General features: G+C 34.7%; 1 protein-coding gene across 2 annotated transcripts in view; it reads left to right on the forward strand.

Moving 5' to 3' along the window:
• Window positions 1–19806, forward strand: part of USH2A (usherin) — an 801896-nt gene that overhangs the window by 121439 nt on the left and 660651 nt on the right. For both annotated transcript variants that reach the window (XM_050780510.1, XM_050780502.1), the window contains one exon: window positions 17591–17786. In XM_050780510.1, coding sequence (XP_050636467.1) covers window positions 17591–17786 — 196 coding nt within the window. The remainder of the gene's footprint in view (window positions 1–17590; window positions 17787–19806) is intronic.

Below are 19806 nucleotides of genomic sequence, written 5' to 3' on the forward strand. Positions count from 1 at the left end.
TATATACCAGAACCAAGAAGGATTTATCTCAGGTTTGCCAGACTGGTTCAACATTCAAAAATCAGCTAAAGAAATTCCTCATATCAACAGGCTGAAGGTGAAAAATTACAATATTATATCAATAGATGTAGAAAAAGTATTTGACAAAATCAAACATCCGTTCATGATCAAAACTCTCAGCAAATAAGGAGTAGAGGAGAACGTACTCAAGAGAAAATATGTATAAAAACCTACAGTGAACATCATACTTATTGATACGAAACCAGAATATTTTCTGCTAAGATCAGGAACAAAGCAAGAATGTTTCCTCTCACCACTCCTTTTCAGCAATGTATTAGGAAGGAATAAAAAGAACAATCTCATTTCAAAATAAGGCAGTAAAGGAGAGGGAAAGAAAAAGGATGTATAGAAAATAGAAATTCCAAATAAATAAACAATCATAAGAAATCTAAATGTGCTGAATGTATTAGAATTATAAGACTGGCTGAAAGAGAAAACAACATCCACCTATTGTCTGAGCAGAGGCTGAATTAGGGCAAGAGAATATCTTAGTCGCAAACGTTACAAAAGCACCAAAAAACAAAAAACAAAAAAACACCCTATTAAGCAAGATTTATAATATTTTTATGTAATATTTCAAAAAGTCAAATGATTTTAAAACCTATAATTAAAAATCAAAATTTTAAGTAAAGACACATTAGTGTTGCTTGTTTAATGACCCTGCGTTATTTTGTAATGGGAACTGTTGTTTCTAATCAGTTCATAATTCCTACCTACCAGTTTTATAAGGTTGGCATGTCCCTGTCTCATATAAGGTTTTACAATGGTCTAAAAACAGACTAGGCATGATGGGACATTATCCATAACTATTTTTTTAAAAACTGTAGAGTGTTTATTAACTTTTTCCATTTGGCTCCAAATATTGGTATATATTTTCTAGTTGTATACACAGGATCATATTTTTCCTTTGGCCTCATGCCACAATGCAGTTCAGCGTGGTACTTGTGCTGAGGCTGTGAGAGATGTACCTAAAAAACAAGCACACTTTAAGTTTGAAAATTTAAGAAAGCTGGCATGAGCTACATAAATATTAGGCAAAATAGACTTTACTGTTTCATTAAGGAAAAAGAGGCTTATTATATAATTACAAAATGTAAAATTCTAAGCTTACGTGCATCTTGGTTTCAAAAGTATAAAGCAAAAATGTATAGAACAGAAAGAGAACTTGTCAAGTTCTACCATCAGCATAGAAGAATTTAATACATCTCTTATTTAAAATGTCTTTTTATAAAAAGAAAGAAAAGCTACATACTAGCAGTTGACATTAGCAAGACAACACATATGTAACTGACAAAGGTAACATTTAAATTAAGCGAACTATTTGAAAAACAGACAAAAGAGGTGAATAAACAAATAATTCACAGAAGAAGCCAGAAGTGGCAACTGAAATGGTCAATATACATATAAATACATGTGCAACTTTACTGGTTATCAGTAAACTAAAAAAAGAAAAAAGAATGCGATAATATTTTATACCCATCAAGTTGGCAAAGATTGCAAAATCTGGAAATTTCAGGAACTAGCAAGTGGAGACTCATACACCACTTATGGGAAGGTGCTGCTGCACTATGGAAAACAATTTGCAAATATCTACATGGAACATTTTACAGTAGTGGATATGAAGGAATATAGCTATTACATCAACATGACCAGACTTCTCAAACAATCATGACTACAAAAAGCTTGTTTTAGAATAATACATACACCATATACCATTTATATAAATTTTAAAATCATACAAATAGGAGGAAGAAACTGATAAAAGGATAGGAGGCAGGTCTAACTTGCAGCTCACACTCAGACAGACAGAGCAGCATATGGAGACACACATCATGAACTTTTGCTCCAAGAACAACTGCAGCACCATACGAGGAAAGCCAAGAGAATCCACATATCCTTTGAAGGAAATAGATTGCTGCTGCTGCATCCTGGAGACAGCTGAAAAACTGTGAGTACCCAAGGTGTGAAAGGGGGATCGTCCACCCCTGAACATGCACCCTTCCTGGGGAACCTGAAGGTCCAGATCACAGGTGATGGATTTGGTCTCACCTGGAACTGAGACAAACTTAGAGAGTTGAGCAAAATATAGGGATAAAGGAAGCAGGGGGAGGAGCCCTGTGGACTCTCTAAGCCCCAAGGAAAGTCATTTCTGACTTTGTCTTGTAGGGTCCTTGGGGAACACTGCCAGTGGAATTGGGGAAAGACCACACGGAGAAGGAAACTTCCAGATGAACTTTGTAACAATTTTGACTGAATGCGAACTTTCCTAGCAGAATCTGGGGGAGAGGGTGAACCAGGAGTGCAGACACAGCACAGAAGTTGCAGCAGGCGTACAGACACAGCACAGAAGTTGCAGCAGGCAGGGAGGTATGAAACCTGAAAGCCCTGCTTGCTTTCCCAGTGGGGAGACCTGGAGCAGGGACAAGTCCTCAGCCCTATTCACCCATTGCCTGGAAATAAACTCGGTGCTGTTGTGGAGGGTATTGTGGGAGTGAGACTGGCCTTTTGGGTTGCATAGGAGCTGGGTGAGGCCTTTCACTGCCAGCTTTCCCCTGTGACCTGTATGATGTAGTAGAGGCAGTCATAATTCCCTAGAAACATAACTCCATCTCACGGAGAACCACACCCCCAACACCAGAGCCGCTTGAACAAGCCCTGCCCAAGGAGAGTCTAGGCTCAGACACACCTAACTCTGCCCCTACCTGATGGCCTTTCTCTACCTGCCCTGGTAGCCAAAGACAAAGGACATAATCTCTTGAGAGCCCTATGGCCCTGACCACTGCCTGAGAAACTTAGGCAGGAGACTCTAGAGCAAGCTTGTATCCTCCCTATACTACTGCAACTGATGCTCTCTTGAAAGTGCCATCTCCTGTCTGGAGGCCAACCAACACACAACTAGTGCAATAAACAAAAATATAACAAAGGACGCTCCAGAGTCTACTTCACTCCCCTGCTATCTCCACCAGAGCAGGTGCTGGTATCCAGGGCTGAGAGACCTGAAGACTGATCACATCACAGGGCTCTTTGCAGACATTCCCCACTACCAGTCTGGAGCCTGGTAGCTCCACTGGATGGCTAGATCCAGAGGAGAAACAACAATCACTGCAGTGCAGCTCTCAGGAAGGCACATCCGTGAACACCCACAGCCAAGTAGCACCCTGTGGGAAGAAAGAATCTGAACAACAGCACTTGAGCCCCAGATCTTCCCTCTGACATAGTCTAATCAAATGAGAAGTAACCAGAAAAAGAGTTCTAGTAATATGATGAAACAAAGTTCTTTAATACCCCCAAAAGATCACACTAGCTTGCCAGCAATGGATCTAAACCAAGAAGAAAACTCTGAATTGCCAGAAAAAGAACTCAGAAGGTTGATTATTAAGCGACTCAAGGAGGCACCAAAGGTGAATACAAACTCAAAGGAATTTCAAAAATGTTACAGGATAGGAACAGAAAAATATCCAGAGAAATAGATAGCATAAATAAGAAGCAATCATAATTTCCAGAAATTAAGGACACACTTAGAGAAATGCAAAATACACTGGAAAGTCTCAGCAATAGAATCCAACCAGTAGAAGAAAGAACACCAGAGCTTGAAGACAGGCATTTGAATAAATCCAATCAAACAAAGACAAAGAAAATTTTTTTAAAATGAACAAGGCCTCCCAGAAGTTTGGTATTATGTTAAACAACCGAATCTAAGAATAGTTGGTGTTCCCAAGGAAGAAGAGAAATCTAAATGTTTAGAAATCTATTTGAGGGAATAATCAAGGAAAACGTCCCCACCCTTGCTAGAGATCTAGACATCCAAATACAAGAAGCTGAAAGAACACCTGGGAAATTCATCACAAAAAGGTCATTGCCTAGGCACATAGTCATCAGGTTATCTAAAGTCAAGATGAAGGAAGGAATCTTAAGAGCTGTGAAGCAAAATCATCAGGTAAACTATGAAGGAAAATCTGTCAGATTAACAGCAGATTTCTCAGCAGAAACCCTGCAAGCGAGAAGGGATTGGTGTCCTACCCTTATCCTCCTTAAACAAAACAGTTATTGGCCAAGAATTTTGTATCCAGTGAAATTAAGCTTCATAAATGAAGGAAAAATACAGTCTTTTCCAGACAAAGAAATGCTGAGAGAACTTATCACCACCAAGCTAGCACTACAAGAACTGCTAAAAGCAGCTCTAAATTTTGGAAAAAATCTTTGAAATACACCAGAATACAACCTCCTTAAAGCATAAATCTCATAGGACCTATTAAAAAAAACACACAATTTAAATAAAAGCATTCAGGCTACAAATACCATGATGAATAGAATGGTATCTCACATCCTAATACTAGCATTGAATGTAAATGGCTTAAATGTGCTGCTTAAAAGATACAGAATGGCAGAAAGGATAAGAACTCACCACCTGAGTATCTGCTGTCCTCAAGAGACTCACCTAACACATAAGGACTCACATAAACTTAAGGTAAAGAGGTGGAAAAAGATATTCCATGAAAATGGACACCAAAAGCAAACAAAAGTAGCTATTCTTATATCAGACAAAACAAACTTTACAGCAACAGCACTTAAAAAAGAAAAAGAGGGACATTATATAATGGTAAAAGGACTAGTCCAACAGGGAAACATCACAATTCTAAATATATATGCACCTAACTCCAGAGCTCCCAGATTTATAAAACAATTACTAATAGACCTAAGAAATGAGATAGACAGCAACACAATAATGGTAGGGGACTTCACTACTCCACTGACAGCACTAGACATATCATCAAGACTGAAAGTCAACAAAGAAACAGTGGACTTAAACTATACCTTAGAACAAATGGACTTAACAGATATTTACAGAACATTCTACCCAACAACCACAGAATATACATTCTATTCATCAGCATGTGAAACATCCTCTAAGATACTCCATGTGATAGGCCACAAAACAAGTCTCAATACATTTAAGAAAATTGAAATCATATCAAGTACTCTCTCAGACCACTGTGAAATAAAATTGGAAATCAGCTCAAAAAGGAAACCTCAAAACCATGCAAATACATGGAAATTAAATAACCTCCTTCTCAATGATTCTTGGGTCAATAATGAAATCCAGATGGAAATTTAAAAAATCCTTTCACTGAATTGTTTGATATAGTGACACAACCTGTCAAAACCTCCATGATAGAGCAAAGGTAGTGCTAAAAGGAAAGTTCATAGCATTAAATGCCTACATCAAAAAGTCTGAAAGAGCACAAATAGACAATCTAAGGTCACACCTTAAGGAACTAGAGAAACAAAAACAAACCAAACCCACTGTTATTGACTTAATAAGGAAGTAAAAAAATGTATGCTGAGATTGCTAAGATTTATAATAATAATGAATCTTCTATCTGTGAAATAGTGAAAAAAAAAAAAGAAATTAGTGCTAGATTTGCTGTCACACCACAAACTGCAAAAGTTACGGCCACAGTGCTAGATAAATGCTTAGTTAAAAAAAAAAAGAAAAAAGAAAAAGCATTAAATTTGTGACTGGAAGACATGAACAGAAAATATGTACTACATAGAACCAAATTATGTACTACATAGTACATATAGTACCAAACCCAGTTGCTGTCACTTGGAACATAGAGATCTGGCATCTACTGGAGGTCTTAAAATGTATTCGTTATGGAAAACAGGACTACTTACTGACTTACTAAATTCAGATATTATTAGTGGAGTGGAATATATATGGCAGTGTCTTGTTTCTAAGTTGAGTGGTACATAAAATAGTACAATTCTTTGTTTTTAAATTATTCATAAATTTATTTTTAATATTTCAATATAATTTCCCTCAAATACAATAATATGATTGATTAATCTATCAGAAATATATCATCTATGTAAATACTCATGCTACTACTAAAGACAAAGTGGAAGTGACTCTATTCACAATGGAATAACCATTACTAAATTAATGATTACTGTGTACATTTATAGTTTTACTGTGAAGATTGATCATTTGCTAGTTTTAGTCACTCAACAAATATTTATAAATCCCTTCTATGTGTAGAGCATTATGCTAGAGTACAGTCATTATGTCTTGATTACAGATGCAAGTATTTGAAAATATTAAAGGACCTTCATTTGTGAAATTCAAAAAAGATTCCCTGGTAGACACTAATTACTATAATAAATAGAGATGATTTCAGTGCAAGCAAATGATTCAGGCTAACAATTAGCAATTAACAAATAATATGAATAGCATAGACATTTTAAATCTTAAAGAAAAATTCAAATGCTGCAATACTTAAGAAAGGATTTTTTAATTTACTAATGTAGTAATCAAGTCTAATACTAGAAAAAATTTCCAATATAAAATACCCGTTATATTTAAATAATCAAATACCTTTTGTATCAGTTGACTAAGTTTAGAGGAATCTTAAATATTAAAAAACAACAATAATGCCTTATGCTTCTTAGTATGTGAATTCATATTTGTATGATGTATATTATTTTGGAGAGTTGCCTGTAAACAATATATTAATATAATGAATCCAGCTTTTCGTCATTGAATTCCTTTGTAAAATAATGCAGGTTATCCTGAATAAATATAGTCTCTATTCAAGGCCATATCTCCTGGAATATCAATAGGGTTAAATTATTATGGTTGCAGTAAAATAGAATTGCTTTATCTCGTCCATTATCTACAATCTTGAACAAACTTTAAAATCTTCCTTCTGTTCTCTTAAGGGAACGTGGTATGTCCACATGTGTCTTTTTCATTTAGTGCGCTGAACAATCCATAAATAAAAAGAAGAAGGAATAAAGAAGGACAGGCATTTCAAAGGAGAAATCACATACCTAACAACATACAGTATTGAAAATTAACAAATAAGAATGCAAGGCCTCTCATGCAAACGGTTCCATCTCATTCAACCACTAGACATAATTAGGTCTGTATTCGCAAGGCCTACAGTAAGGAAATTCTGCTTACAAATAAATAGGCTATCAGTTATATTTATATATAGACAACATGTAGACTGAAGGGTTATCCGAACAATCCTGCCTACAGTTTCTGCTTTTCCAAATACAGATTTTATGTCACATTATTACAATTTATTTTATTGGATAATTTTCCAATCTTCCATTTCACTTTGCCCATAGAATTAGACTAGGCATTACTTGAATTAGAATGTTTCTAAAAATAGCCAGTTACGTTAATAATTGAAATATTGAAGTGACTATGTATGATGTGTTTGTGATCATTGTATTGTCACCTATATTTGATCAGTATTGTCCAACAGTATTAGTAGTTATTTATTTTATGCTATTAATTTTAGTATCTAAAGAGTGAGTAAGTACATTGTATCTGTGAACACTTCAATTATGTGAGAATTTCTAGCCAAGGGAAAGATAATTACTGAGAAAGGAATATGTCACTGAAGGATAAACACATGGTATTTCTGTCTTCTCAGTGATAAAGGATAGTATGTGTTTTGGCTTTTCTAATTGAAATTACATAATCCATAGATAGAAATTCACAGGTAAAGTATTATTGCATTTGCCTTTAAGCCTTTAATGTTACTATTCAATTAAATGCTAGTCACATTAAAGTACAGTCCTATAATGTGTCATAAATGCAAAGAGTCTGTTAGGACATTCACTCACATGTTCATCAAATGTATATTGATCGCCTCCCATGTGCAAAGCACTGAGCTATTTTCTGTCTAGATTCTCTATGTAGTTGGGCACTTTATCTGTGTCCCCCTCTGAAATCTATCACTGATAATAAATTAACAAGTTTGTCTAACATTACCTTTGCCATGGGAACGTTAGAGCTACCTAGGGACACTTCTATTGGCAAAAAGATACCTGAGCACACTAAAGTTTTTATGTTTATAAAGATGATTTCTCTACCTAGTAGACAAATCACAGTGAAACTGGATCCTTTGAATTACAATTGAATCGCTCCAGTCAAAGGAAAGGGGAAGCCTTGAATAGAGCTGGAGGACAATTACTATTATTAGAGATTTAGTCTCTTAACATTTCCAACATAGGGGGCTGGTTTCTACTGATGAGAAAGGGAAAATGTACAGATTTTTAGAGAGTCTCCAATTCATTCAGGCCCTCTGGGAATAGTTTAAAAAATTACTTCTTTTATTCAGTGAGCAGTACTGTAACAGTACTAAAAAGTGATCATTTTATGATCTCTCACTTTGAAGCAGATTGTCTTTCTCTCCTTCTCACATAGGCAGTGCTGCATCCATATCTCTAAATTTTATAGCCAGGAGTGGAATAACTACATCTCTTGGTTTCTAGGGCTTTGCTGTCCAGTTTAGACTCAGCAGAAAGAAAAGATGGACTGAACCAGAGTGACTCCAGTCAACCCCTCTCTCCCTGGAATGCTATTTTCTGTCCCTGAAGTCAGTCTAAACATGGAGATTAGAAGTGAGGTCTCTGAAGGAGAACATCCAGATACATAAATTGAGTACCTGCTATGTTCTAGGGCTCCTTCTAGGCACTTCTTCAACACATTGAAGACAAGTTGTTTTCGACGACTCATTGTGATCATCATGAACTTAAGCTTCCAAAGGTTATTGACACTGGGAGCTCTCAGGACCTTGAGAGGAAATTTTCTCCCTAGGCCCCAACCTTTAGCAAGGACTTTATGTATCTTTGTCTAAGAGGACATTTTTCTTCCTTCTTTTTTCAAAGATACATAGTAGGCATTTAAGATTGTTAGATAAGTTACTGAATAAATAAGTTGTTCTTATAGTTAAATTACTTTAACTTGTACTTTACACAAGTTTCTACTATCTCTGTAAATTTGAAGGTGTTAAGAAATAAATAAAATTGAGTGTGTAGCTTGTCACGGTGGCTCATGCCTGTGATCCCAGAACTTTGGTAGGCCGAGGTGGGCGGATCGCTTGAAGTCAGGAGTTTGAGATGAGCCTGGGCAACAAGGTCTCTCTACTAAAAAATACAGAAATTAGCTGGACATGGTGGTGTGCACCTGTAGTCCCAGCTACTCGGGAGGCTGAGGCATGAGAATCTCTCGTATGCGGGTGGTGGAGGTTTCAGTGAGCCCATATAGTGCCTGGGCTCCAGCCTGGGCAACAGAGCAGGACTCTGTTCTTTGTCTCCAAAAACAAACAAACAAACAAAAAAAACAAAAAGAAAACTGAGTCTGTTGGGAGTGGAGTTGATAAAAATGCTTTGGAGACTATGGGTTATCTTTGAAAGATTGTCTTTGCTGCTGCTCTGTAATAGTAACAAAGGAACACTATACTTCAGTTTAATGATCCAGAAGAAAGAACTGTCATTGTGTATTATTAGAAGATAATGTAATAAAATAAATTTCATCAGTGTCTTCTAGATTCAATGATTATTCAATGATTTTCGTACCTGAACATGTCAAAGTATTTGGCTGCAACTTAGCGGAGTTGATTAGTAGCCTTTAAAAAGCTATCAAAATGAAAGCAGTTAAATGAATCAGTGATAAAGGTCCTTGACCCTGATATAGCCATTGTCTAATCTCATAATTTGAGCATTCAGGGACATATCGGGGGAATCCAGTTGTTACAGAAGAAACCGAAACATAATTGAAAGTGACAAATGATAACTGGAGATTAGGGAAACATGAAATAGAAAACCATTTGCTTCGGGAGCTGCATAAAATATAAGATACACTGTTCTTGATTTTAAATCAAACTTTAAAATCACTAGTAGAAAAGGTAGATGAAAATTATGAGAATTCAAAAATGTACTTATAATGCACTTATCAATAATTTTTTTTTTTTTTTTTTTTTTTTTTTTTTTTTTTTTTGAGATGGAGTCTCGCTCTGTCGCCCAGGCTGGAGTGCTGTGGCCGGATCTCAGCTCACTGCAAGCTCCGCCTCCCGGGTTCCCGCCGCTCTCCTGCCTCAGCCTCTCGTGTAGCTGGGACTACAGGTGCCCGCCACCTCGCCCGGCTAGTTTTTTGTATTTTTTAGTAGAGACGGGGGTTTCACCGTGTTAGCCAGGATGGTCTCGATCTCCTGACCTTGTGATCCGCCCGTCTCGGCCTCCCAAAGTGCTGGGATTACAGGCTTGAGCCACCGCGACCAATTATTATTTCTTCCATTTTGTCATGGTTATCCTTGTATTATCTGAAAAGAGTTGTTAAGAAACAATTATGGGACCAAGAATTTAACACTTTATGAAACTTTATAATCAAAGAGTAGACTACAAAGTATTCCTTCTATCTGTCTTTGTAAACCACACAAAATGATAATAGAACAGTATCATCTTTAGGATCAAAGACCCAAACAGGCATTGGTGTGTCATTTAGTTGTGTATGTTTTAACTCAAATTTTAAAACAAATTTAGGCATCATCCCTCAAAATCTTTGCTTCTGTATATTAATCCCATTGTTTTGAAAAAATGTATATCTTTTACAAATCATACTCTGTTTACTGGTGGCTCAAAAACTTTTTAGCCTACATACTACTTGAGAATCATTTGTTCTACAGTTTTTTGCTCATCTGTGTGTAATTTAAATCTGAAACATGTTAATTTTCTTAGCTTTCCTTAGTGAAATGTTACATGCAAATGATGTGTAATTGTCTTGTAACCATTCATGCAGTTACATTTCATTTTCCCTTAATTTTTAATACATTAGTAATAAATGTACACTGTGGAAAAAATAAAGTTATAAACTTTATCTGTAAACCTTCCACCCGTTGATAACCCCAGCTAATACTCTTAGCTTATATACTTTCAGTCATTATATTATTGTTATTTTAAGTAAACCTGTCTCATCTGTCTCTATCTTCTTAAAATTGTATATTTATATCTATAGCTAAATCTACCTTTATCTAGAATAGAGGATTATACTCTAATATTATTTTTAACTTGATTTTAAATTCAAACTCTATTATGAATATCTTTCTCTATTTATATTGATAAATGTTAGCCTTATTTTTTTTTTTTTTAAAGAATTAGGACATCTTAAACTACTCTCTTGCTTTTGGGCATTTAATTTTTCCTTTTCTTCAGTATTATCAACACCCCATTATTAAAACAGAAAATCTTTATCAAGCGGCTTTAAAAACGTGTTCTCCTAAATTCTCAGTGGAATTTCTGGGTCCCATGGAATGTATACATATGTTGCTCCTCCTAAAAGGAATGGATAAACTCCTCTCCTATAAGCAGTGTTCTGAACTGGCCCTTTCTATAAATTCTTGTCATCCTGGTATCATCATAATCTAAAAAATATTAATTTGAGAATCAAAAAATAACAGCTATGCTTGTTTTCTCAAGGAAAACCAAACAGGTTACCCATATATCTGCAGGGTTTTTATTCTCCACAAAAGAAAGGCCAGCCATTTTCAATAACAAGTAGCTTAGTAGGACCAGAACCATTCCAATGGGTCAGTGGTAAAATTTGTCTTTGGCTTCAAACACTAAGGCAGCCATGATGGTGTCTTTGGAACATTGACACAACATTTAGTCCAGTCTTATTTACAATTACGCTTTTTGATAATGGCTTTTGGGCTGACGTTAAATATAAAATCTGAAGTCGTATTTCTTAAAGATTATAATCAAAAAGCAAAAATGTCCTCCTAGAAATAGCAAAGGAATACTTTTGCTGGATTTGCTTCACTAACTCATGTAGGCAATATCCCAAACTCAAACAGCCAGCAATTGTTTTGTAAAAGACAAACTGCATCTGAAATCAGTATGACAGGACCACAGTTTCCATCTCATCACTTTTACCAACTTATATTTAAGAAAGCACAACTTGAATGATAAAAACCACCATAAAGTAAACAAATTATTCAGTGAGAACGCTTTGAAGTCAAGAGAAAAATAGGCTCAGGGCATTTTGTTACAACAAAATTTTGCCTTTGGCAAAAGTTTTACAATGGAATAGGGTTTTTAAAATATTGGGAATCAGGTTAGTTGCATGGCTAATTGAACTGGGGAAGACAGCTTAATGAGCTTATTTCTCTCCTTCAAATCCAAGAAGTCAGAAGGCAAATTTTCATCTATTCTTTCATTTATCCAATTAGAACGTATCTTCCCCATACATAGGGCTACTAGAAGAAGTAGTAGTTATGTCTGATGGCTTCTAGGAAGTATTGTCGATAGATAGGACCTCTTCTGTAGTTGTAGATACAGATGATCAAATTAACCAGAAATAAATTTTGGTCATAAATTTCTTCTTGTTCCACTCTGTAGGCTACCTCCTCCAAAGCAGATCATAGACCAGTACATTTATAATCCCAGAATCACCTTTTAATGATTATAGACTACATATAGCATAGTGATAGTCACATACTGCTGGTGCTAGTCAAACTTGAGATCAACAATTCTGTTGGGTTTTTACCCTTCTCTTCCTTCTTTTTCCTACTCTTCCATCTTCTGACTTTCAGGTTTGAGCGTGTAATAACTTCCAGGCTTTGTTTTGGGCATTATTTATATATTACCACTTATCCAAAGATTATTTTGAGTCAGATATAAGTAAGACATTCCATTAAGTTATCTTCGTTTTGGACATGATGAAACTGATATTCATAGAAGTAAGAGGACTCTAGGACTAACTGTCCATTGTCGTCGTTCATGTTACTTAACCTCTTTAATCCTCTGTTGTGAATCCAATAGCAATCAAAGTAGTAGGCAAGTTTGCTGAGGGCCAACTGTGTGACAAGCACTTTGATAATTGATTGGTCTTTACAGCAACCCTATGAGAGGAGTATTATTACTGTCATGTTATGAGTGAGAAAAATAAGAATTAAAGAGGTACAGGCAATTACACAAGAACACAGGCAAATCAAGAAACAGAAATTAGATGTGAGATATTGTATCACCCAGGCCTAAAGGATTCAATGAAACAACTCATTTTAAATGCTTAATATAGTAACCAGAGTATACACTCATCAAATGAGAGTATACTCATCACATGAGAGTATGCATTTGATGTTACTTTTCACAGTGGCCTTTTTGTGGTTAGTAAACAGCAGCACCAATAATAGAAGTAAGCTGTCTGACTCCCAGCCTGTACCTAAATCTCTAACTTTTGATTTTATGAAATTTGATTTGCATATGGGTATTGCTGATGAGGGAAATGTAAAGAGGTCAATTTCCCCACTTTAAATTTATTGGCTAGAGACCCAAAGCTGACAATGTTTTAATGGTTGCCACATATTCTTCTTTTATAAAGTGAGTTTCATTTTATATTTGTAAGTGGCTTTTATTGCAAATCATCACATAACAGTCAATTCTGAAGACTTTACATAAATGTCACCTTGTTTGTGAATTGTCCCCATTCTGTCTCCTCTCTAAATTCCCTCAAGAACAACTTTCTTTGGACAGTAATATCATTATTAATTGTGAATTGTCAGTTAACAGCTTAGCAATTGTCTATCATGCTCCTAATGCGTGGATGACACAGAGAATATAAAGTCAATAACTTGTGTTTCCTGAAAGATACATATACAAAAGACAATCATTTCAGTAGACTGACAGGAGCAAGATTGAGGTATTAATAGAGTACTCGGAGAGATGAGAGGAAGGACAACTACCTTAGCCTAAAGGGCTGCAAATGGCTGTGGGGAAAAAGAATCTTTATCACTCCAAAAATAATATTACAGTGAAATTTTTAATTGACCATTGAGTTTAACTTGACCATTGTAAAATGGCCAAAAGGGTGAATTATTTTTTGCAAATTATTAAAATGTAGCACTACCCGATGTAAACATTGTGGCCTAATGTTTACATTCTTACTATTTTTCTCCTTTTTGTCTTTTTCTCTCTCCCCAGCTAAGTAGAAAAAACTCATTTTATTTTCATGTTAAAATTTTGGAATGCCATTAAACAGTAACACACTAGACAACTAAATTCTTATTTTTTTATCTTCTCCCTTTAAGATTGTTAAATGAAGAAATTGAACTAGCAGGGAAAAGTAAATACTGGCAAAAAAAAAAAATGCTTTTGACAAGTGTATGTTCCAATAATGATTATGAAATATGTCAAACTGTTCTAAAATACTAAATATTTATTACTATTTATTCTATATTAAAATAGAGCAGTAGAATAACCTTTGTTGTCCCAATGTGAAAATAGTTTTTAACAATGTTAATATAAAACAAAGAACAAAGGACCATTATTATGGATAAACAGAGAGACATTACTTTACATGGTTTGACTCTCCTGATTCATAATTTAACATGTAACTCTGGCATACGCTGGGCACTTAGGGAAGTGACATTAAGTATTTCACAGCAAATGGAGAGTGAGAAAAATGATTTTCACAAATCTTGGTATTTACTTCTTATAAATCTTATCTTGAATTGATTGTACTTTACATGAAATATAATTTGATAAAATGTAATAGTTTTAGTGTGTGTGCAAAATGAGAATTTTTTGATCATTCAGATATTAAAATTAGCATTATAAATACAAATACATATAATTACCTATTAAAATTCTAAGATGTATTTATTTTAATAAAAGTCTATAAAAACCTAGTTAAATCTTATTTATGATTATAAATGTAAAAGTCCTAATTTTTTTTTTTACTTGGCATTATTTACTATTAATGATGTTGGGTTTATTAAAAAATGCAACCACAGACTCCAGTTAACCTACTAACCTATTATATAATTTATCAATTCGATAGGTCAAACAATTAAGTCAGAACATTTAATAAAACTGACAATATATTTTTTATTTTTTTACATAAAATCCATATTGGTTCTTTTGAAGTAGCAATTTCTTCTTTAAAATGATAAAAATTGTCTATGTAAAATCAATAAAAATACTATAAAAGCTATAACATTATAGATATTTTCATTAAAATGAGTAAAAAGATAATTATGCCTATCACACTACTAGACTATATAAATTAACTATTATGCTGAAAATTCTGGCCAATAAAGTAGGGGAAGGAAGTAAATATAAATGTGTATTTAAAATTATGAACTAAATCTTCACTATTTTACAGGCAAAGGAAAATTCTAATATCTGATAAAATCTTTAAAGTCAATTAAAAAAGAGTATACTAAAGAAAAACGAACAATTTTCTCAAAAAGGACTATATGTAACCAAGAACTAGGTGAAGATTGCTTGGCATTACTAGTATCCAAAGACATACATACTAAAACAGTAAATGACATATTATCTAAAATCAAAATAGTGAAAATATAACAATTATGGGCAGAACACAAGAAAATGGACAATCTCAGATATTGCTGGTGTGAGTATGAGTTTAATTTTTCTAGAAGGAATTTGACCATATTTAACAAAATGTTTAAAATGTCTATACGCTTTGATAAGGTAATTTCATCTCATAATTTTCTTAAGGTAATACTTAGATATATATCCACTCCCCATTCCCAAAAGAAAATGGAAAAAAATCTAAATGTGTAATGATTGCAGAATGGTTGAATGTTATCTTAGAAATATAAGAAATAATGCAGCAAAATACATGATGTTTAATAATACAAAACTATGTAGTAATACAAAATATATGATGTTTAATAACACAATACCCACATATATTCATAATTTTGTAAAGAAAAAATATATGCATATACAAATTTGAAAGAAATTGACTCGTGTTGACATTTTGACTTACCATTTGCTAGTCAAATTACAGTGCTTTTAATTTTCTACTTCCTGCCTTTATTTTATAAAGAATACATTTTTATGTCTATAGCTATACTAAACTCAGTTCAGTGGAACTGTTATTTAAATGTATGGAAAAAATTGTGCTTTGTCCATAAATTGTATTTATATTAGAAAGTTGAAATAATTAATTTTAAAACATATATCCAGGTTTTTTTATTTGTTTCAGTACGTGACAGATCTATTATGTAATTTGAGTAAATTTTTTCTTACAGTTATACAGGCAGTTCTCTCCTTACACAATTCTGATATGCATGAATATCAGTTACCATAGTTTAGTTAAATGCTACCAGTCCTCCAACAATGTAGCTCAAGTGTCAGGTAACATTGAATATTACTGTGAGTAATTACATAAACAAACATTGCTGCTGGCTCTGCAATCCACAAATTACCACATAAAATAAGAGATGCACATTGTGGTCAGTGACCAATCATGTTTATTTTTTTCAAAATCTGTTGGTGATTGTGCACTACACATCTATTATTCAGTTTATTCGTAGACAGAGAAGCGTGTGGTTTCGTTGCCTCCTTGTGAGTGATAAACCCGAGTGACACTTTACAAACACAGATATTCAAAAAAGAAGAGGATTTGGACAGCAAAGAGGAAAGCACTGCAAACAAAGAAAATACTTGAAGTAAAACTCAAATTGCACCTAAGTGGAGTCATAGAAGAAATACTCACTACTGAGGATTGAGGGATTCTGAACATGTAATCAGAGCTTCTTAGTAAAGGTGAACTTAACCTAAGTGAGGAAAGTGCTTGCCACGAATAGGGTGAAGATGTCCTGGAGGAAGTGACATCCCAAACACTTCACATTAGAGGAATTCTCACAGGTACTTCACAACACTAAAAGTATAAAAGTTAAAATGTTGGAAGCTGATTCAAACTTAGAAAGGAGCGTGCAATTCACCAAGGCATAGAAAAGATGTGGCCGGGTATGGTGGCTCACGCCTGTAATCCCAACACTTTGGGAGGCCGAGGCGGGTGGATCACGAGGTCAGGAGATCGAGACCATCTTGGCTAACACGGTGAAACCCCGTCTCTACTAAAAATACAAAAAATTAGCCAGGCGTGGTGGTGGGCACCTGTAGCTGGGACTACTGTAGTGGTGTAAACCCGGGAGGCGGAGCTTGCAGTAAGCCGAGATCGCACCACTGCACTCCAGCCTGGGGGACGCAGTGAGACTCCGTCTCAGAAAAAAATAAAAAAAATAAAAAAAAATTTAAAAAATTTAAAAATGATGCTTGTGTTCAGTGTGGTAAGTTGTAGGTGAGATGAAGGCAAGCACTGTTCAAAGTACTTTTAGTATTTTACAAAGGAGTAAAACAACTTCTCCAGGTTTTTAATGTTTTAAATTACAGAGTACTAAATAAATGGTTGTTTTTACTGGTTTATTTACTTACATTTATAACTGGCAGTGGGGAGTTTTTAACATGTTGAAGTTTTACAAAGTCTTAGAACTATCATAACCTTTCCTGTTGATTGTTAAGATCACTTTGCATGTTTGTAACACAAAGGATAAACACTTGAGGGGATAGATATCCCATTTTCCAAGATGTGATGATTACGCATTGTATGTCTTTTTCAAAACATCCCATGTAGCCCATATATACATACACCTACTATGTACCCACAAAAATTAAAAATTAAGAAAAAAAAAGATCATTTTGCATGGTTCAAGCTTGCATGATCGCTTTTACAATTCCACCCTACTATGCCCATAAATATGCTATTTCTGACTTACAATATATTTTTCAAACAAAATAATTGCTGACTTTTTACTCACTGATATGTGCTTTACGTCTGGTGAAAGGCCTAGCCTATCAATAAAATGGAAGGAAATCTTAGCTTTCAGTTTCTTTACTATTCTGATACTTTTTGTTCTAGTGTGATCGCTGCTTGCCTCTTTATAATGACAAGCCTTTCCGCCAAGGTGATCAAGTTCACGCTTTCAATTGTAAACGTTGTCAGTGCAACAGCCATTCCAAAAGCTGCTATTACAACGTCTCTGTAGACCCATTTCCTTTTGAGCACTTCAGAGGGGGAGGAGGAGTTTGTAATGATTGTGAGCATAACACTACAGGTAAGTAGCAAATAAATTCCTGAGTTGGTCTTGGAGGCCTGTGTGCTTCTATCTACAATGGATATTATTTTAAATTATGTTATTGTTATATTATTTAAGAATGTACTTTCATACTGTTAAGTTTGAAAACCAAAGCTGGTTCACCAAATCTTTCTATTTCCAAATCACTAGGTAGTTTTCAGAAATAGCACTCTAGTCTTAAACTATATCTTCTCAGGAAAAGGATTTTGTTGTTGTTGTTATTTTATTTTGTTTTGTTTTTTAAAGAGTTCACACCATTTGACTAAACCACAACCATATTTAGAATAACTCAGGAATGCTTACTTTGAACAAATATCCTTAAAATAAATTTCCTTTTGTCCCCTTTATTGTCCTTTATGTCTGGATTCTCATGTGGAGATTACATTCATTCAGATTTGTCATGGACACTGGTAATCTGAGAATACTCTTTTTGAAAACACTAATTAAATAGAGATCATGATAATCAAAGTCCTGTTCCAAAACTACAAAGCATTTGACTAGTCATTGAAAAATACCATCCTTTTCTTGAATGGCAAGAAATGGCCAACATCTGAATTTGTAAAATATAATAGCATATATCTGATGGGTTTCAAAGTGGTACTCCTAAGCATGAATCCGTTTATTAGCTGATTATTGATAACTTAAATATTACAAGATCTTGGGTAGGTGCTGGGGACATGAAGATGAATAAGACGATGAATTGTCTGTCTTTGGGTTATTGTACAGTGGGAAAGACAGACTATTGAAAGGAATGATTACAGAGTTGTCTGATGATTGCTAAGATAGGGCAAGTACAGTTGGAGTTAACCAGTTGAAGGATTAGGATGGTGAACTAAGGCTTACAATTAGGGAAACATTTTGTGCAGTGGCCTAGAGGAGAGAGAAATGTGACACCTTTGAAAAACTGGGCAAATGGCTGGTGGTAAGAAGAGATACTAGGAAGGAAGGCAGGGCAAGATCATAGAGAACTCTGGAGCCATGATAAAGCATTTGGCTTTTATCTACAGTCAAGGAGAAGACACTTAAGGGTTTTATATGGGAAAAGGGCATAATCAGTTACTTGTTTTTAAAAGATACACCAGGTTATAAAGTGAAAAATGGATTGCAGAGGGTTAGAGTGATTGGTGAAAACCAGTTAGTGAGGTGCTGCAATAGTCCAGGTAAGAAATAATGTCAGAATACATTTCAATGGTGTGGATAGAGAGAAATAGATCCAAAAGATATTTAGGATAAAAAAGTGAGTGTTTTGTGAGCAGAGTGGAGGCAAGGGCAGGAAGGAGAGCCAAGACTGATACTTAGCATTACATTCTAGCTTGAGCAGTAGGCTCAACGTTGGTGCCAGCCATTGAGATAGAAAATACAGGAGGATTGAGATGAGGGAGAAGATGGCAAGTTCTGTTGTGGATATGTTCACTCTGTTTCCAAGAGACATGGGAGAAACTCCTGGCGGCAGTTGGAAACACAGTTCTGAAGCTCTTTTCTTCAAGGAAATCCTCTCGTGATGCTTTAGAGAAGATCAGAATCATTTATACATGTTAGTGACAACTATGTTTATCATGGTTTATAAATGTGTATTACTCCTAGTATTATTTAGTTAAGATTCCTCTTACTTCCTAGACTGTAAGAGAGCTTTGTGAAAGAGATGCAACGAGTATTGTGTATTTAGTTCACTACTATGTTGCACAGCACTTAGCACAGTATTTGGTACATGGTAATCACACAATAAATATTCATTAATTGATAAATAAAAGAGAATTTATAAATTGGAGGTATAGATTTGGGAGTCAACAGCATATGTAAATGGAAATAGTCTAGAAATATTATAAATCAGTTTAATTTTTAATTAGCCCAATAGTCAATATCTATCAGAATATGAGTTTTCACTTGATTATTTCTGTAGTCTTCTAATATTGGGCCAATTTCAACATTTTTTTGAGCAAATTACGTCATGTTTAAAGGGGAAATTGATAGCCTTAAGTTTTATTTCAGCTTATTTCAA

This window comes from Macaca thibetana, chromosome 1 (assembly GCF_024542745.1).
Source record: "Macaca thibetana thibetana isolate TM-01 chromosome 1, ASM2454274v1, whole genome shotgun sequence".
Lineage (NCBI taxonomy): Eukaryota > Metazoa > Chordata > Mammalia > Primates > Cercopithecidae > Macaca > Macaca thibetana.